The 20,700-nt window shown below is 48.6% G+C and overlaps 1 protein-coding gene across 1 annotated transcript in view; it reads left to right on the top strand.

Annotated features, from left to right (window-relative positions):
- Window positions 1–19,093, top strand: part of HCK (HCK proto-oncogene, Src family tyrosine kinase) — a 42,538-nt gene extending 23,445 nt beyond the window's left edge. The window contains exons 6-13 of the mRNA XM_039237744.1: window positions 1,727–1,830; window positions 4,628–4,777; window positions 5,307–5,459; window positions 6,914–7,093; window positions 8,106–8,182; window positions 13,860–14,013; window positions 14,943–15,074; window positions 18,578–19,093. Of these exons, the coding sequence (XP_039093675.1) occupies window positions 1,727–1,830; window positions 4,628–4,777; window positions 5,307–5,459; window positions 6,914–7,093; window positions 8,106–8,182; window positions 13,860–14,013; window positions 14,943–15,074; window positions 18,578–18,780 (1,153 nt within the window). The 3' untranslated portion in view covers window positions 18,781–19,093. The remainder of the gene's footprint in view (window positions 1–1,726; window positions 1,831–4,627; window positions 4,778–5,306; window positions 5,460–6,913; window positions 7,094–8,105; window positions 8,183–13,859; window positions 14,014–14,942; window positions 15,075–18,577) is intronic.
- The last annotated feature ends 1,607 nt before the right edge of the window (window positions 19,094–20,700 follow it).

Genomic DNA, 20,700 nt, shown 5'->3' on the forward strand with positions numbered 1-20,700 from the left:
GCCCCAGAAGTCACCAGTTTTCTTATGAGCCTTGCCAGCTGCTTGTGCAAGAAAATACATACACATCCCTTTGTTTTACACAAGTGGAAGGTACTACACGTGTTGTTCTGCACCTTTTGTTTGGATCTTCCCTGCAGCACCTGGAGGATCCTTCCTGTTATAGCTGCAGGGTCCATCCTGTGGACCCTCTACGACCCCCTGCCAGTGATCATTGAAACTGCCTCCAGTCTCATGCTATAGTGACTCTCCTTGTATATGTCGTTTCTTCCTCATGCAAGATCGCTGGGATAACTTCGGGGAGTGGGGGAGGGGGGACTGCCAGGGAGACAGGTCTACCTTCTACCCTGTTACATTGCTTGAGTATTTCACCATGGCACGACTCACTTCACAAAAGGAAAGCAAAAAAGGTGAGTGGGGAGTGTCTAGAGGTGATTAAGAGCTTGGCTCCAGAGTTAGCCTGCCTGGGTTTGAATCCTGCCTCTGCCACTTCCCAGCTGGATGACTCCAGGCAAGTAACTTGATCTCTCTCTGTTCCTCAGCTTCCTCATCCATAAAATGGGGATCATAAGGGCCAAAATTCCATGCAGTTGTTGGGTGGATAACAAGAACTCGATGAATATTAGCAGTCTTTCTCCCCCAGTTGATGCAGAGGAAAAAGAGGCCCAGAGAGGGAAAGTGATTTGCTCAAAGTCACACAGCATGTTGGTGGCAGGTCTAAGGCCAGTTGACCTTGGGTCTGGGACTCTTTCCATAATAGCACCCGAGCCACTCCTCACCCTGCTGAGGGTAGGAATGGATTTGACTGCTGCTTGGGCTTTCCCATTCAATATCCCAAACTTTCTGGAAGGCAAATTAAAAGATCCAAGAATATGGTCCCAAGTATGAAATTATTTGAAATCTCACATTTTAGCTTTAAAATTCATGCTGAATTTATTTTTTTAATGTTATTTATTTTTGAGAGAGAGCGAGAGAGCACATGAGCTGGCAAGGGGCAGAGAGAGAGGGAGAGAAAGAATCCCAAGCAGGTTCCACGCCATCAACGCAGAGCCTGCTCTGCGGCTCACACTTATTAACCGCGAGACCATGACCTGAGACGAGATCAAGAGTTGGCTGTTTAACCAACTGAGCCACCTAGGTGCGCCTCATGCAGACTTTACATTCAACTTTACACACACAGGAGAGGATACGCTGTGAAGTATACAAATCTCAGGTCCCCACTCACACGGACCTCTGAGACCCTGAACGGATGGTCATGTGTCCTTGTGAAATTTGCAAAAGCAGGATTTTAACCAGAGTTGGCTAAGACTGTTGTAATCTTACCATTCCGTCTTCCTGTCCATCACCGAAGCCCTAATACTGGGTGGCATTCAAATGACCCATGGGCATTTGTATTTGTAATGCTGTATTCTTTTTCCTTTAAAAAAGTTTTTTTTCTTTTTTCTTTTTTGTTTTTTTATAGCTTTTTGGAGAGGGAGCTCTTTCTTTTGGTATGATTTTTCTTAAAGAAAGCTCCCCAATTTGCCTAAGTTTCTATCTCAGCAAACTGGATTCACTCCCAGTAAAATGTCTGTTTTGATTCCAAAAGAATGGTGATTTTTCCCAAAAGAATCTTGTTGGAAAATCAACGCTGCAGGAAGCCAGGCGCTTGGCCTCCTGGTGCCCTGTAGAGGCGGGACAGGACTGCCTACCCTGAGGTTCACGCAAGGCTCCCACCCCTTTCCACCAGGTGGTTCTTCAAGGGCATCAGCCGGAAGGATGCAGAGCGCCAACTCCTGGCCCCGGGCAACATGCTGGGCTCCTTCATGATCCGGGACAGCGAGACCACCAAAGGTGACACGGCCCTCCCCCTCCCACGCGCCCTGTGGGGGTGCCCCCGGCGTGACTGGCCACGCCTGCTCCCTCTGCAAATGCAACTCTGCAGAGTAACTCGCCCAGCCCACCAGACTGCCAGGTTTTCTCCTGCCCTTTGCTGGAGCCTGGATTGGGTCTTCTTAGCTTCTATAGTTCTAGGCGGGGTCCCTGGAAGTCAGCCCCAGGGGTTGCGGACCCTTAAAAAATATATTCTGTTGAAGCTTCATCTTTACTAGCTTGTATTACTTAAAATACCCATCATAGAATATCTTGCCCACAAACCCGATTGCCCCTCCTTCCAGAAGGAAGGGGTAGACCAGGGCGCTTGCTCCTGAAGTAGTGGGCGGTGAGGGTGGTTTTCTACAGGGCTGGTGCACGGGAAGCTAGAGCAGTGCCCCCAGACATCACGACACTCACACTGGCATCAATTGAGGCTAACTTTCCCAGAGGAAGGAATGTAAAGGAGTCTCGTGATTTCAGGCTTCACACATGGAAGCGTGTTTACTGGTATGTTTAGACTCGAAGCTGGTTCAAAGTAATCAAGTAAACTGTAGAAAGTGTGACCCACTGTACCCTGAGCAAACAGGTTTGGGGATATCCAACAAAGGTGTCTGTGTGGCCCTCTACTCTACCGCTAGATGCCTGACTCGGCCAAGCCCGAACATGGTAGGTTAATGCTACGCACAGTGTCTCAGGCCCGTGAATATTGGGGCTTTATTTTCTCCTGCCCAACAAGCCCCCTTCAAGCCCAGGGCCAAGAGAAATAGGACAAAAAGGCAAAGCTCTATGCAATCCCCAGCTTCTCCTCTCCAGCTGCTCTCAGGGCAGCGGGGGGATTGGTTGAGCTGGCACATTCTGCAGACAGGGGCTGAGAAGCCAAAGAAACAACCCCAGACCTGCAGGGCAGCGGGGTGAGCCTGGCTCCCTCTCACCGCTCTCCAGAGGTAGGGGCATAGGGGCCAAGTTAGCCAATTTAATAGAGGTGACAGCACGAGTGCCCTGAAGCCCATCCTGCCGTGTCTGGGATCGTGCTCCACCCCATCTAGCATCCGCCAAGCCAGCCTCACCTTGGCTGGGCAGAGTGGCAATGAGTGGGGCCCAGAGCCAGCGGCCTGGGTTTGAATCCTGGCTCTGCCACTTACCAGCTACATGGCTACAAGTGAGTTACTGCACCTGCCTGGACTTGTCTCCTTGCCTCTCAAAACCCAGGTTTTATATAGCACTATCATATGAGTGTTGTAAATGAATGAATGGGTTATTCATTCATTATAATAAATAATATGATTCATTATGTTCATATAATCACAAATCATTGTAGTGGCTGTTATTCATATTTATCTATATTATTTGGACAAAGTTCTTAGGACAGTGGCTGGCATATGTGGTCACTGGTTATTCATGCAACACTTAAAACCCCCTCAAGATCCCGAGATGTGGTGCTACTGTGACGGAGCAAATTGAGAGACAGAGAGGCTAATAGCATGCCCAAGGACACGCAGCTTGCAAATGGCAGAAGTGTGGTCATGGACTGAAAGACTTGTGTGTTTCTGGTCTATGTGAGGTCATGCACATCAGGTTCTATTCCTGCTGTCACAAATTACCACAAGCTTTATGGCTTAAAACAAGATCAATTTATTATCTTACAGGTCTAGAGGTCAGAAGTCTGAAATCAGTCTCACTGGCCTCAAGTCCGGGTGTCCGCTGGGCTGGTTCTTTCTAGAGACTTCAGGAAGTAATCTGAGTCCTTGTCTTTGTCAGCTTCTGGAGGCCACCCACGTTCCTTGGCTCATGGCCCCTTCTCTCACATCTCTCCAACCTTGTGTTTCCACCTTCAGATGTCATACCATTGACTTTGACCATCCCACCTCCTCTTATAAGGACCCTCCTGATTCCATCAGGCCCGCGTGGACAGTCCCCAACAATGTCCCATCTCCAGATCCTGAATGTCACACCCTCCAAGTCCCTTTACTATATAAGCTCACAAAGTCATAGGTTCCAGCCATTAGGACATAGACATCTGCGGGCTGTTATTCAGCCTCCCACAATATTTAATGCTTACATTTCAATAATCAGATTGCATTTTGTTGCTGCTGGATTTTTTTGTTTGTTTCTGAGTAACCTGTTTACCAATGTAATGTGGTGTCTTGGTTTTTGTGATACATGATAGACAGACAGACAGACAGATGAGAGCCAACATTTACTGAGTGTTCGTATCCTGAGTGCTATACAGCATTACTTCTTTTCTTTCTTTCTTTCTTTCTGTCTGTCTGTCTGTCTGTCTGAGAGAGAGAGAGCGCAAGTGGGGAGGGGCAGAGAGAGAGGGAGACCTAGGATCTGAAGCAGCTCCAGGCTCTGAGCTGTCAGCACAGAGGCCGATGCCAGACTCGAACCCACAAACCCGTGAGATCATGACCTGGGCCAAAGTTGCTTAACTGACTGAGCCACCCAGGCGCCCTGGCATTACTGAATCCTCAGGCAAAGGGATGAGGCAGGGCAGTATGATGACCAATCCCAGTTTACAGATGAGGCAGCTGAGGCATGGAGCGGTGACATAACACTTGTTCGGGGCATCTTTGCTGGACATGGAGGAGGCTGGACAAGAACCCAGACAGCCTGGCTCCACAGCCCGCTCTTACCCCGTACTCCATGGCCCAGGTGCCCACACGGTGTCAGCGGTGGCCTTGCGAGGGTATCAGAAGGGGGTGTCAGAGTGTTAACACAAGGTGGCAAGGCTCTGAGACCCCACTTCTGAAGGATGTCTCTCTGTCCAACACAGGAAGCTACTCTTTGTCGGTGCGAGACTACGACCCCCAGCAGGGGGACACGGTGAAACATTACAAGATCCGGACCCTGGACAGTGGGGGCTTCTACATCTCTCCACGGAGCACCTTCAGCACCCTGCAGGAGCTGGTGGCTCACTATAAGAGTGAGTCCTGCCCGGGGCCACATCCCAACCAGGGTGCACTCGTCTCCCAAGAATCCTGGTGAAGGGTGCACTGTAGTCTCTATGGCCTGCTGAGCTCTGCCTGGCCCTCCCCAGACAAATAGTTGGTTTGAATTTTTTTTAATGTTTATTTTATTTTTGAGAGAGAGACAGAGCGTGAGGAGGGGAGGGTCAGAGAGAGGGAGATACAGACTCTGAAGGAAGCTCTAGGCTCCGAGCTGTCAGCACAGAGCCTGACGCACAGCTTGAACTTACAAGCCACAAGATCATGACGTGAGCCGAAGTCAGATGCCTAACTGACTGAGCCACCGAGGCGCCCCGCCCAGTAGTTGCTTTGATTCTCCTGAAGTCTCAGGCTTGTTGAGGAGGAGGGTCAAGGTGGCATCTTGGGAATGTCCGTGATGGTAGCAGTCCATTGGAACATTGGCCACAGGCAGAGGACCAGGCAGGGAGGCCTCTGGGGAGAAGCCTCTAGCTGGCTGCCCTCCACTAACCAAGGGCTCTGTTCCAGAGGGGAGTGATGGCCTCTGCCAGAAGCTGACGGTGCCCTGCGTGTCCTCCAAGCCCCAGAAGCCATGGGAGAAGGATGCCTGGGAGATCCCGCGGGAATTACTCAAGCTAGAGGAGAGACTTGGAGCCGGGCAGTTTGGGGAAGTCTGGAGGGGTAAGAATCCAGGGCCAGAGGGCAAAGGGAGGGCATTGCTCGCAGGAACAGACGGAAGCAAAGTGGGGGTGCCACTGGGGCATACGGGGAGATTTGAATAGTTACCATAAAGGAGTAATGCCTTTGACAGCAGCCACATTGTCCGGCTATGCAAACACTGATTTGCCTTTGAGGCCAGGCTTGTTGGGGTCCAAATCTTCCTTCTGGGAAGGGGGAGTCTTGGATGAGGAATCTGCTCCCTTGTGTGGAGCCAGGACAGTCCACCAGTCTGGGGGTGGAGGTATGCAGAGGCCTCCTAGGATGACGACAAAGTGGGGAAAGGTAGTTTGGAGATTTTCGGGTAAGTCCAGTGTTGCCAACTGATGAACAGGCTGTTCGAGCACCCGTCATGTGCCCAGTGCCATGCGAGGGCATTTGTGGGGAACCCAAAAGGCATGCTGTCTTGCCCCTAATAACTTGAGGACAGCAGTGCCTTCTCTGCAGAATGTGGGGTGGCTCCCATGCCTGGCTAGTGCCTGGTGCACTCCTCCATGCTCCAAATGGGCATTAAGATGACTTACCAAGATGCAAACAATTCAGCCAGAAAAAATAAGTTTCAATTCATGTATTTCAACTACATTTCTTAAAACCCTGCCGAGTAAGAGAATGTGGCAGAGAAGGTATAGAGCAGAATGTAAAATGGATCTGGGTGATAAGGTTAGAAAATCAAAACTAGTATGTAAGGCCTTAGACTCTCACCACAGGAAGACCTCAGATATGGATTCAAGCTTCCTGGCAGCCAAGGCAAAAATGGAAACACAAGTCATTATGAGATTTACAAGATCAACAAGATGAAGCAGGGGTGTGGTGGGTTGAGTCCCTGTGGTGGGAAGGGGAGTTGGCTGATTGATATGTGGTGGGAAGTTCGAGAGGCTGATGGATATGCAGGCTGATTGGCGCACAAAAAGGAAGGGGGGGTTGGTGGATGAGGAGGTGTGCAAAGTGGGCTAGGCCAAGTCATGCAGGGCCTGTGGACCATGATGAGACTGGTGTTTATTTTGAGAGCAGTGTTAAGATTAAAGCATTTTAAGCAAAGATAGTGTGTGTATATGAGTGTGTGTCAAAGCAAAAGGGGTGTGTGTGTGTGCATGTGTGCACATGTGTGTGCAAGTAACAACTGAATGTTGTTTTGAGGTTATTCGTTAATCCTGACAATAGCCCTTCAAAGGCAGTGCTGACCATTTCCACTTGGCAGATGAGGAAACCACAGCTCAGAGAGGTTAAGTGACTTGCCCAAGGACACCCAGCTAGGACATGGTGAACCAGCCTTCAAACCCTCATCTTTCTGAGGCCAAAGCCTTTCCCTGGGATAAGCAGGCTTTCTGGAGGGGGCAAGTTTGCAGCTGGGCCTTCCAGAGCTGTGGGGAAAGAGCAGGAGGCTCTGACCACCTTTCCTGTTCCCTCTCTGGCTCCAGCCACCTACAACAAGCACACCAAGGTAGCCGTGAAGATGATGAAGCCAGGGAGCATGTCTGTGGAGGCCTTCCTGGCGGAGGCCAACCTGATGAAGACTCTGCGGCATGATAAGCTGGTGAAGCTGTATGCAGTGGTCACCCAGGAGCCCATCTACATCATCACGGAGTTCATGGCCAAAGGTGCTGCACTCTGGGGGCTGGGGATGCAGGCTGTGGCTCCTACTAGTCGGTGATGGACTCAGAGGTGACTCTGACATGGTTCTTGCCCTCAAGATGCCCTCAGTCTGGCCAGGAGCTCTTCTTGAACTTGAGTACTTGGGCCTTCACAGGCAGTGGCCCAGCCCTCCTGGTTCATGGGGTAAAGTCATTAAGGGGATCCAGGGGACGGGGAGCTCATGGAGCTACAGGAAAGGGGAGTGTGGCCAGAGCCCTGCGCGGGGTAATGGTAGAAGAGGCTTACGGGTTCACTTGCAGGCTGGGGGCAGCTCCCTGCCTCACCAGCCACCCCCTGTGTGGACCAATGCTCTGGCAAAGAGTTGGCCAAGCACTTGTTCCTGGCTGCCCACACCCTGCCCGCCAGTGATTTCTCAGGGATTTAAAAAAAATTTTTTTTTTAACATTTTTTCATTTTTGAGAGAGAGATAGAGTGCGAGAGGAGGAGGAACAGAGAGAGAGAGAGGGAGACATAGAATCCAAAGCAGGCTCAGCTGTGCTGACAGCTCAGAGACTGACGCAGGGCTCGAACCCACCAGCGGTGATCATGATCTGAGCTGAAGTCAGACGCTCAACCGACTGAGCCACCCAGGTGCCCCGGGATTATTATTATTGTTTTTTTTTTTTTAAGGCTATCCTTCCACAACTATTTTCAATCCTTGCCCATTTCTCGATAAACAGCAACATCTCACGCAACCTCATTCAGTGTGATTTTGAAACCTGAAACCGCATTTCATTTTCTAAATACACCATTAGGACGGCACCATAAAACCAGGGCCCTGGTCAGCCAGGCTCAGAAACCTCTCTCTCTGCCAAAAGAAATACCAGAGCCACAGAGGCGTTTTTAAAAACACCCACATTCTATTTCTCAAACGCAAGGGGTGGCAAGTAAATATTTTTATTTAAATCCATCACTATCAACAGCTTTGACCTATACCAAAACGGTGAGCTCAGTACCGTTGCTTCCCCTCCCCCACAGGAAGCCTGCTGGACTTCCTGAAAAGTGTAGAGGGCAGCAAGCAGCCATTGCCAAAGCTCATCGACTTCTCAGCCCAGGTGAGAGTCTAATGGGGAAGTTGGGGGCGGGCGGGGGGAGGACAGGGATTCAATGATTTATGTAACACGTTATTGGACACACTTATAATAATAGCAGCAATAATAACTAAGTTGTATTGAGTGCTGGGTACTAGCTGTTCAACTGTACAGCTGAGCCTCAAACAAAATTTGAACTGGGGCAGGTGCACTTATAGGCGGATTCTTTTTTATAGAGTACAGTACTGTAAACGTATGTTCTTTTTCTTATGGTTTCCTTAATAACATTTCTCTTCTCGAGCTTACTTTATTGTGAGAATACAGGATATAAATACATACAACATACAGAACACGCATTAACCAGTTGTTTGTGTTATCGGTAAGGCTTCCCGTCAGTAGTTGGCTGTTAGTAGTTAGGTTTTGGGGGAGCCAGAAGTTATATGTGGATTTCTGACTGTGCGGGGGTTGGTGCCCCTAACCCCCACGTGGTTCAAGGGTCAACATGTGTCTTGTAGGTACTAGTTCATCTAGTCCTCACATCAACCTTAGAGAGTGGGATTTTTATGATCTGTTCTTATGGACAGACTACTCCTAAGCTTAGTATCTTGAATTAACAACAGTGTATTATTTCTTGTGATTTGGTGGTTTGGCTAGAGTGGGCTGGGTGCTTCTTCTGCTCCACATGGCGAAACAAAGGTCACTCAGCACTCTGCTGAGAACTTGCCTGGGGCTAGAAGGGCCAACATGGCGGCTCATCCTCTGGGGTGTCTCTCCCGTGGCCCTTCATCACTCAGTAGTCCAGCCAGAGCTTCTTTACAGCATGATGGCTCGGTTCCAAGAGGGAGTATTCCAAGGGCCCTAGCTATGCGTGCAAGACCTTAGGAATCCTCTGCTCCCGTTAGGCTTGCTACTGTTTCATTGGCCAAAGTATGGCCCACAGCCCGGTCCAGAGTCAGTGTGGGAGGCTTGAGTCCCAAGAGGCATAGTCCATTGGGGGCCACCACTGTAATAGTCTGGCCAGAGACAGGTAATTGTTATCCCATTTTACACAAAAGGAAATTAAAGCATAGAGAAGTTAAGGAGAGATGAGAAAACAGAGGCCCAGTGAGGTTAAGTAAGTAGTTTGCCTAAATCACTGTGTTGATTTGGGGGGGTATGGCGGTGAATGAAATGGAGAGTATTTCTCTCCTCCCGGTGATCCTGCCTCAGCGCCGAAAGAAAGCAGTGTCTAGCAACACAAATAATATGCACAGACCCCAGAAACACTTGCTAAAATCCCTATTTCTTTCTCATCTTCCCTATACTCTTTGCAGCTCTTCTCACCCCCGGTCTGAGTGCTTTTCACTTCTGTCCTCTGTCACCCTCCCCTTTCTGTGGGACAACAGGAGGAAAGGGATGCTGTGGGAGCACATGGGTAGAGCATTTAGCGTGGTCCGGGAGCAACCCAAGAGGGCTTCCCAGAGGAAGAGGCTTCTAGGCTGAACCCTGAAGGGTGAGTGGAAATTAGGCAGCTGAAATGGAGAGAGAAGGGCATTCTAGAGAGAAGAAATAGCCTGTGCCAAGGCCCATGAGGGAAAAACAAAAGAGCTGGGCCTGGTCAGTTGGTACTTGGGACTCTCAACATGAAAGGGGTGTGGTTTGCAGCCTGGGGGCTGTTAAGTGAGATGTGCCTAGGGCCTAGGGCTGTGCCCTCTGGAGATCTCTAAGGTGGAACTCATTTGAGTGTGAAAATCCCGGGGGAGGGGGAGGGGAGAATGTCCAGAGGTGTAAAAAAGAGACTTTAAATTTTTTTCTAAAGTTTATTTATTTTTGATAGACAGAATGTGAGTGGGGGGAGGGCAGAGAGCTTGGGAGACACAGAATCCCAAGCAGGATCCAGGCTCTGAGCTGTCAGCGCAGAGCTCAACGTAGGGCTCAAAGTCACGCATATTGAGATTGTGACCTGAGCGGAAGTTGGACATTTAACCGACTGAGCCACCAAGGCGCCCCCAATAAAGCCTTTAAATTTTGGAGCCTGGAATGCCAGAGGCACATGGAGATCAAGGCCTGGTATTTTCACTTTAATGGGCCCATCCCTAGGGAAACAATAGTCTGGCCTATTACTAAATTATAACCATCAAACTGGCAGTAATCTTGCTGGGGGAGAGTCAGGCTGGGCAGAAGGCAGTCTCCCTGCTTCATAGATGGGGAAACAGAAACCAAAGGAGGGAAAGAGGCCCTTGTGTGTCCAGGAGCAGAGGGTCTGAGGACAGGAAGGAGACAACCTGAGGACGTGTCTTTACCTCCAGTCCTAGAGAGGCAGATTGTGCAGTAGAAGATGCCCCAGCCCTGTCACCAACTGGCCTCCCAGGCCTCAGATCTACTATGAACCTCAGTATCTTCATCTGTCAAACAAGGGAATTAGACCACATCTGTGCTTTTCAAGTTCAAAAGGCCTTTTTAAAGCCATAATTCTTTTTTTTTTAACTTTTTTAAAAAAATGTTTTTTTTATAAATAAAAAATGTTATTTCTAGGAGAGAGAGACAGCGTGAGCAAGGGAGGGTCAGAGAGAGAGGGAGTCACAGACTCTGAAACAGGCTCCAGGCTCTGAGCTGGCAGTCAGCACAGAGCCCAACGCGGGGCTCGAACCCACGAACCGCAAGATCATGACCTAAGTGAAAGTCAGACGCTTAACTGACTAAGCCACCCAAGCGCCCCATATTTTTTTAATTTTTAAAAAGGTTTTTATTTTTGAGAGAGAGAGAGCGCGCACGTGCACGTGAGCGTGAATGGGGGAGGGGCAAAGAGAGAGGGAGACAGAATCTGAAGCAGGGTCCAGGCTCTGAGCTGTCAGCACAGAGCCTGACCCAGGGCTCAAACTCATGAACCGTGAGATCATGACCTGAGCCAAAGTCAAGATGTTCAACCGCCTGAGCCATCCAGGTGTCCCAGTAGCTGAATATTTTAAAACAGAGCAGCTCTGATTGAAGAGAGTGCCCTTTGCTTTGTTCCCTCACCCCCAAGACAACCTTGAGGTACAGTAGGATTCAGATTCAAGAGCCCAGAGCCGGAACGGCCCTACAGACCCTTCCAGCTCTAATTCTGTGGGTTCCCTGAGAGCTCTCAGAAGCAAACCCAAGTTTTAATGCTCAACAACCAGGCAGCCTGGCTTGGTGCTCAGGAAATCTCACCACCTCAGCGACTCCTAGTTCTGAGACCAACTCTGAGCCCAGGGAACCTCTCCATTATTCACTCAGGTGACAAACCCTTGAGAAGCAATGCAGTGTAAGTACATGGGCTTAGGCGTCATGCAGGGTTTTAGTACTGATCCCAGCTCTGCCTGTGTAGCTTTGAGCAAGTTGCTTAACCTCTCTGAACGCCACTTTCCTCAACAGGGAGTATGAATAGCCACGATTAAAGTGAGTACTTATGTGCCAGACACTGTTGTAAACCCTTGATGTAGGCTTAGAGGATTGACCCTCACGCGAACCCTCAGAAGCAGGCTCTATTATTGTCCTCACTTTGCAGAGAAGAAAAGGAAGGCACAGAGGAGTGAAGTAGCTTGCTTGAGATCACAGAGCTGTGGGCCTCAGGCTGAGCTGGTCCAACTCCATTAACCTCTACTATCTTGCAAATTGGGTTAATCCCACCTGCCCCACTGAGCATATGTGAAAACCAATAACATGAATGTCTGCCTGTGGGTACTAAAAAATGGTAACTAGTAGCGTTAGTGCCTGTTCTGCCAAATCCAAGGCCAAAAATGCAGGTAGAGTCATAGGTTAGTGCACAGACTCTGAGCTGGGCTTTTGGGGTTCCAATCCTGGTCTCCACTTGGATCAGTTACTTATTTCTCTAGAATTCACCTTTCTTGCCTGTGAAATATGGCTGATAGCAATCGTGCCTCCCCCAAAGCACAGAGTAAATATGATTTCAGCTTACGTGTCATTTTACAACAAATGAATAAGCTACGATGTTTGCCATGAACACAATAGCCCTTGTTAACTATTCTGTTGTCTAAGGATTCCTGATAAATATCCCCCTCCCCTTGACCTTGTCTCTGCAAGACCTTGTCTCATCTCACCCGTAGCCTGTGATTCCAAACAAAAGCAATGTCTCAAGTTCTTGTTGGAAAGCTTGAAGCCTCACACCTCAGTTCCGGTAGCCATGGGCTCCCCCTGCTGGCCACTTCCTGCAAGTGTGCCACCCTCTTGCCTCTGACCTTGAGTAGGCTTGTGTTTTGGTTCGGTCTGTCTTACCACCCCTCCCCAAAATCTCACCAGATTGCACCTAGCTGCAATCCTCCCGAGCACTGGAGTTCTGCAGTAATTAGAGGCAACATGGGCCACAAGTATTGGAAATCCACAGACTGGTTTGAATCTGGCATTCAGAATTTTCCTGGGGGGTATGATCTGGAATAAGTTTGTCCTCCCTCTGTAAAACATATAAAGATATTGTAATAAAACCTGGCTCAAGGAGCTCAAAGTCCAGTTTGTAAATTATAAGTGCTGTTTTCTGGGTGTCTGGGAGTTAATTATAAATCTTTTTACGAGAGTTAAATGCACAAACCCTTGTAAGTGAAAAATGTCTCTGAGGAAAAAAATCCCACATCTTTCTGTCGGAGGCTTCCAGGGACACATTCATTGTGAATAAGAATCCTCCATCTAGGGGCACCTGGCTGGCTAGTTGGAAAAGCATGCAACTCTTGATCTCCATGTCATGAGTTCAAGCCCCATGTAGAAACGACTTAACTAACTTTTTTAAAAACTTAAAAAAAAGAATCTTCCATATAGTCTATTATTCATTCAGCAGCCATTATAGCATTAAAATATATATCAGACCATGTCACACTCCTGCTCCAGTCCTTCTACCATCCCCCATTGCACACAGAATACAATCCAACCTCCTCTCCAAACCTAGAAGATTCTTCACAATCTGCCGCCTCCCTCTCAACTTCAACTCCCTGTGGTAACTACCACTCAGCCCCCTGTTCCATGAACACCCAAACTCATTCCTCCCTCTGGGCCTTTGCATATGTTGTCCTCGCTGCCAGGAATGCTTTTGACACACTTAGTATCACCGCTCAGATCTTTGCTAAAACTTCACGTCCTCAAAGCAGCCTTCCCTGACCACCCAATTCAGAACATCCCTCTACACTTCATGCCCTGCTACTCTGCTCTATCCTATATGGCACTTACCATCACCTGCAGGGGCCTTGCCTGCCTCAGCACCTGTTCAGGTAATCCGTCTGACACCTGGGAGACACTCGGTAGATGTTTGTTGAATGAATAAATGAATTTTCCCTACCCAAGCTTGAGGATGAAGATGGTACAAGAGACACAGCAGAATATGACATTATCCTAGGTTGTCTCCAGAAAGAGGGTTGGGGATGAAAGTACCCCAGTATTCTGGTGTGTGTGTGTGTGTGTGTGTGTAGGTAGGTTCTGGGGAAATAATACCATTGCTTTTTCCTCAAAGTAGTCTCTGGAAGCTTGGGAACCCTAGAGAAAGCCCTCAAAGAGAACCCCTGAGATTCCCTCCAGCCTGGACATGACGGTGGAGGAATGCCAGCCTGAGCTCAGGACCCTTCCATAACAAAGGGGAAGCTGGGTGCATGCATTTCCCCGTTTTCTCAAACTTGGACACTCCTCTTGTGTTTTGGGGTGGGACCCACCTTGGGCTGGGCCACTTGTGAGGATGAAGGTGTCTCTGTTTTGGGTGGAGATTGCAGAAGGCATGGCCTTCATCGAGAAGAGGAACTACATTCACCGAGACCTCCGAGCCGCCAACATCCTGGTCTCTGCGTCCCTGGTATGCAAGATTGCCGACTTTGGCCTGGCGCGTGTCATCGAGGACAATGAATACACTGCCCGGGAAGGTAGGGAGCGCCGCTCAGGGACCGTGGGGCCCACCCGGATGCATTGTGAGTGCTGAGAGTTGAGACATGACTCTATCCTAACAGTAGCTCTGTTATCATTATGCTTGGTGGAGCCCTTCTGGATAGAGTGTCCTGGCCTATGGTCGCGCCCAGTGACTTTGATCATTTTTAGATTGCGCTAGCCAAGTGCATGTTGGAGTTAAGGGTGAGAGCGACTTTATGTGTAATAGACGAAAACTGGGAAAAACCCAAATGTCCATAAATAGTAGAATGGATATATAAGGTGTGATCCATTCATGTAATATAATGTTATGCAGCGATAAAAAATTCCAAACCTGTGCTACATGCAACAAAATTGTTGACTCTCACAGATACAATATTGAAATGAAAGAGACCCCCCCCCCCAAAAAACAAAGTAGTTGCAGGATGGCTTCATTTATTTAAAATTCAGAAACAGGCAAACTTGCATATGAATAGCAACATTGTTCCTAACAGCCAGAAAGTGGAAGTAACAACAGAATATTATCCACAGAAAGGAATATATCAGCCACAAAAAAAAGAATGAAGTCCTGATAACCTGCTAACTGTGGATAAACTTTCAAAACATTGTGTTAAGTGAAAGAAGCCAGACACAAGGATGGCATATTGTATGATTCCATTTATACGAGGCCTCAAGGACCCCCCTCTTTGGAAGCTATAGTTCACTGGGGTATCAGCTGAATCAGTGAGGTGGCCCAGAGTGTCAGCTCCCCTGCCACCCCCAGACCCTCTCCACTCTAGATATGTGTCCTCAGGATAGATATCCCTTGCTTCTGCGGAGGTGGGACTGAGGGGCAGATAGCAGCCATGCCCCTGCCCCGTTCCCTAGCTCACACCCAGCCCCAACTCTTCCCAGCCTCTCCCTGACTCTGCTGTGTCCAACCCCACAGGGGCCAAGTTCCCCATAAAGTGGACAGCTCCTGAAGCCATCAACTTTGGCTCTTTTACCATCAAGTCAGACGTCTGGTCCTTTGGTATTCTGCTGATGGAGATCGTCACCTATGGCCGGATCCCTTACCCAGGTAGGGAAGGGGGCAGCAGCTTGCGGCATTTGTCAGTGTGTCCATTCAGTCAGAGATCTTGATCCTTGATCCCCCAACCTCCCTTCACCTGTCCCCTCTCGGTTAAAGGTACCACCATCCAATTTCTTAACCTGAAAATCTGGGGGCTTCCTTAGTCCTTCCTTTTCTCTCACCCCTTGCTACATCCAAGCAGGCACAAGGTTCTGGCCATTTGACTCCAAAATACACACCCAGGGGCGCCTGAGTGGCTCCATCAGTTCAGCAACCGACTCGATTTTGGCTCAGGTCATGATCCACGGTTCTTGAGTTCGAGCCCTGCAGTGCAGAGGCTGCTTGGGATTCTCTCTCTTTGCCCCTCCCCTGCTCATGCTTTCTCTCTCTCTCTCTCTCTTTCAAAATAAATAAACTTAAAAAAATACACACCCACCTTTTTTAAAAATGTTTTTTCTTTTGAGAGTGCAAGTGGGGGAGGGGCAGAGAGAGAAGAGGAGAGACAGAATCCAAAACAGGCTCCAGGCTCTGAGCTATCAGCACAGAGCCCGACGCAGGGCTCCAACTCCTGAATGGTGAGACCACGACCCAGGCTGAAGTCAGATACCCAACCAACTGAGCCACCCAGGTGCCCCACACCTTTTTTAATGCATATCCAGACACTACTTATAGTTACTGGATCACAATCTCTGGAGGGATAGCCAGGAATCTGCATTTTTTTAATGTTTATTTATTTTTGAGCATCACGATCTCATGGTCGTGGGTTTGAGCCCCATGTCGGGCTCCATGTTGACGGCTCAGAGCCTGGAGCCTGCTCCGGATTCTGTGTATCCCTACCTCTGTCCCTACCCAGTTCATGCTCTGTCTCTCGAAAATAAATAAACATTAAAAAGAGATTTTTAAAAAAATTTTCTCCACCAGACACTGACCTCCATGAGGCCAGAAAACACATCTGTATTCCTCACTAACATATCTGCACTGCTCACCTCTGTGCTAGGCACATAGTGGATACTTAATAACTATTTGTTGAATGGATGACTGTATCCCCAATGCCTATGGGCAGCACCCTATGCTGAGTAGACCACATAGGTACAAAGATATACCCAACATGTCGATTGCCCAAGACTCAGTAAATAATGTCATTTTCTGTTCCTTTTTGGTCGGGATGTGTCTTGATGTATCTGTAGCCAGAACACTGGGGAGAAGGGGAAAGGGAGATATAAAGGGTCCCTGACTTTGTATATAAACCATCCTGAATTTGAATCTTACCCCATCAACACCACTTGGCATTGGTGACTTTGAGAAATTCACTTCACTTCTACCCTAGTGTCCTCACTTTTTAAAAATATAGGTAACAACAGCAACCTTGCAGAAGTGGTTACAAAGATTAGAAATAAGGGCAGCTGGGGCACCTGGGCGGCTCAGTCAGTTGAGCGTCCGACTTCAGCTCAGGTCATGATCTCACGGTTCGTGGGTTCAAGCCCTGTGTTGGGCTCTGTGCTGACAGCTAGCTCAGAGCCTGGAGTCTGTCTTCAGATTCTGTGACTCCTCTCTTTGACCCTCCCCTGCTCACACTGTCTCTCTCTCTCTCTCAAAAATAAATAAAACGTTAAAAAAAATTTAAAGAAATGAGGGCAGCTGGATGATTCAGTCAGTTAAGCATCTGACTCTTGCTTTTGGTTAAGTCATGGTCCCAGGAATGTGAGCTCGAGCCCCGCATTGGGGTCTGTGCTGACAGTGCAGTCTGCTTGGGATTCTTAAAATTAAAAAAAAAATTAATTTTTTAAAAATTAAATTTCTTTAAAAATATATTAAAGGGAGCACCTGGGTGGCTCAGTCCGTTGAGCTTCTGACATTGGCTCTGGTCATGATCTCGCAGTCTGTGAGTTTAAGCCCCACATCGGGCTCGTTGCTGTCAGCACAGAGCCCGCTTCAGATGCTTTGTCCCCCTCTCTCTGCCCCTCCCCTGCTTGCAGAAACATTTTTTTAAAAGATTAGAGATAAAAGATGTAGACACTTGGTTCATTCATCACCTTTGATCAAATACCTACTATTGTCAGACACTGGGGACACAGTGAGAGATGAGGTCTCTGGTCATAAGGAGCACATCCTAACCTGAAAGAGCACATACAAAATGGACAGCTGGAGATCACTGCCGAAGAGAAAATGAGAGGGAGTGACATAGGGCACCTGTGAGAGGGAGTGACATGGGTTCCCCAGCACCTGTCAGAGCAGGTCATATTTGAGCTGAAAGACAGTTCAATGAGGAGCTAGAGAAAAGAGTCCAGGTAGCAAGCATTGCTTGCTAGCTCTTAGATCCAGAGGTGTGCCTGAAGAAAAGCAAGGAAGCCTGGGAGCTAGAGACAAGGAATGGGAGCAGATGGTGAAGGATAAGGTTGGCAGAGGCCAGATCAGGGAGGGCCTGTGGTCATGGTGAAGAGTGTGGACTGTGGGTGTTAGTCTAAGTGTATGGGAGCCATTGGAGGGTTTGGAGCAGGGAAGTGGCTTCATCTGATTTCCATCTTTAAGTGATGTTTTGGTTCAGCATGGAGATTGGATTGGGGTCCACTCTTCAGCAGTGGGGACAGACAAAAGTTGATGGGTTGCTACTACATTTCAAAAGAAGGAAAATGTGACTTGCAGATATGGAAGGAGAGAGAGAGAGAGAGGAGAATCCAAGTTGATCCTCTTGGTTTTAGTTGAGCAGCTGGGTAGATGATGGTCTAGGGGTAGGAATTCAAGAGTTCTGGTTTAGCCCTGTAAATTTGAGGTGACTTGAAACATCTAAGTAAAGATGTTCAAAGAAGCACTTGGGTATATGAGTTTGGTGCTCCAGGGTGGTAATATAAAATTGGAGATCATAGACATGTGGAAGATTCCTAAGGATATCCCACATAACCTTCAATTGAACAAGGAAATGGTCCCACTCACAGAGTGACATAGGGACAGGCTGCCTGATTTTTCCTGAGAGTACACCAGTAAAAACCAGGCAATGGGTTATGGAACCTGAATCCATTAGGACACATTGGGCCGTAAGTAACAAAATAACTAAGAGTGGCAGAAACAATAGGCAAGTCATTAGTCCCCATGATGAGGAGCCTGGTGTTGGTGACTGGCTGGTTCAGGTGCTCAACAGCACTCGGGACTCTGGATTAGCTTCCCTGTGATTGTGTTCCCTGTGCAGCTACTGCAGCTCCAAGGGTCATGTGTCTTCGTGTTGAAGGAAACGGAGGGGTGTATCTTCCAAGGCCTCTTTTCTCAACAGGGAGGAACACCTTTCCTGGCAGTCTCCCGAGAGAATGCCCCTCAGCTCCCGTTGGCCAAAACTGGGCGCCATGTCCCTGCCCTAACTGCAGGGGAGGCTGGGGAAGGGGTACCTGGCTTTCACAGTGGGAGGGGCTCAGCTCCCAGGGGAGGTAAGAAGTAATGGCTACTGGGAAGGCAACAGCGTCTGCCACCCCTGGGTTCCCTGTTGCAGTCTCTCCCTTTTTCACTCCATGGCTCCTTCTCAGGGATGTCAAACCCTGAGGTGATCCGGGCACTGGAGCATGGATACCGGATGCCTCGACCTGAGAACTGCCCAGAGGGACTCTACAGCATCATGACGCGCTGCTGGAAGAACCGCCCCGAGGAGCGGCCCACCTTCGAATATATCCAGAGCGTGCTGGATGACTTCTACACGGCCACCGAGAGCCAGTACCAACAGCAGCCATGATGGGTGGGACCCGGGCAAGGCCAGGTACCCAGCTGATGCCCAAGTGGTGGGTCCCGCGCCCTCTGCCTGGCACCTGCTTGCCCCTCCCACTCCTGGACACCCACCCTCCTCCCAGCCACAGTGCCTCATCTGCCAAGCAGGGGGGCTGAACTGGACAGTCTCTTTTTGACTCTAGCCATCTCCAATCTGTCATCCTCAGGAGAGCCAAAGCTGATATTTCTTCTCGTGCCTGGGACAGCTGGATTCCGGTTACAGCTGTGGTTTGGATGGGAAACTTTAAAAAATCATGAAATAAATATTTAAATAAAAGATACGAATGCTAAAGGCTTTCCTGCCAGCTTGTCTCATTCTACAGGTTCCTGAATATCTATTTGCCTTTTTGCCGGATGATAAGTCAGAAAGGGGCAAGGACCCTTCCAAAGACCAGCCGTCTGAAGAGAAGTGGGGTCCAAGGCTCCAGGTTTTCTGACTGCCCTCACAATAGTCACTGGCTGTGCTAGTTTCCTATGGCTTCTGCAACAAATGACCACAAACTTGGTAGCTGAAAACACAAATTCATTATCTTACAGCTCCAGAGGTCAGATGTCTGAAGTGGGTTTGGCAGGGCTACGTGCCTTTTGGAGCCTCTAGGGGAGAACTCATTTCCTCGTCTTTTCCGGCTTCTAGAAACTGACACATTCCCTGACTTGTACTTCTCTTCCACTCTGAACAGCTCATCATCATACCTTCTCTGACTGGCTCCTGCCTCCCTCTTTCACATGTAGGGATACCTGTTAGTACATCGGGCTGCTAAAGACGAACTTTTCCCTTTCAAGATCCTTAATCATATCTGCAAAGCCCCTTTTGCCACGTAAGGCAACATTTCACAGGATCCGGGGATTAAGACAGGGACTTCTTGGGCAGGGAAGAGGGGCATTATTCTGCCAATCGCATTGACACTGGGATACTGGATGGGTTATTGTCTCCAAAGAGCTGAATTTGTCAAGATGATAGGAATGATTTTTCATGACCGGGGCCCTGACTTCCCTGCCAAGATACATTGATACTTAAGCTGGTTAGTCTGGGTCTCCCTGAGGGCTGCAGGGCTGTCTGAAGCCCGGGCATTTCCCATGGCCGACCAGCCATCGTGGCTGTTAAGATGATATCCATCATTGTAGGAATACCAGGGTCTGGAGATGTGCTTGCTGAGAAGTATCCGGTACCCTGTGTGGGAAGCTCTCAGTCAAGGGGAGGGAGAGGTAGGAAGGAAGTAGAGAAGACAATGATCAATGGGCCCTTCCTGCATGTTGTCTCAGTTGAAAGTGCCTGATATTACCTTTGGTTATAAGGGGAACAATGGGAAGAGGTGGACAGTGAGATGGGGAGCCAATGGCAGCTTTCTATATTATTGCATCCCCTGATAGTTACTTCACAACACTTTCCAGGGTCCCCTGGAGCTCTATACTGAATTGAATCTGTACCCGAGTAGCACAGAGGGACTGGGTCTAAGCAGTGGAAAATATAGCTAGCCAGTGTTTCAACTTACCTAGTTGGTAACTGAATTTCTCTCTTGCATTCTTGTTTGGGATATGTTTTTGGGTATGTGGAAGCAGAGCTCAGGCTCCCACAGTAGGAATTTGCACTCACAATTTATGGTACATGGATTGCTCTTCAGTAATCCATAGGAGGGAGCCTGTTGCTACGTGGACAAGTCCATTCCTACCATCCTGCTCTTTCAGTTTACTGCCCTGTACTGTGATTTATCCATCTGGTCACAGGAAAGACAGATTAAAACATGGGGACATATGCAATACCAAAGCACAGCCCATGAAAGAAAATATTGATAAATTGGACTCCATTAAAATTAGAAACTCTGCTTGGAGAAAGACACTGTTAAGAAAATGAAAAGACAAGCTCCAATCCAGGAGAAACTATTTCCAA

Source organism: Hyaena hyaena, unplaced genomic scaffold (assembly GCF_003009895.1).
Source record: "Hyaena hyaena isolate Hyena2069 unplaced genomic scaffold, ASM300989v1 scaffold_131, whole genome shotgun sequence".
Classification (NCBI taxonomy): Eukaryota; Metazoa; Chordata; class Mammalia; order Carnivora; family Hyaenidae; genus Hyaena; species Hyaena hyaena.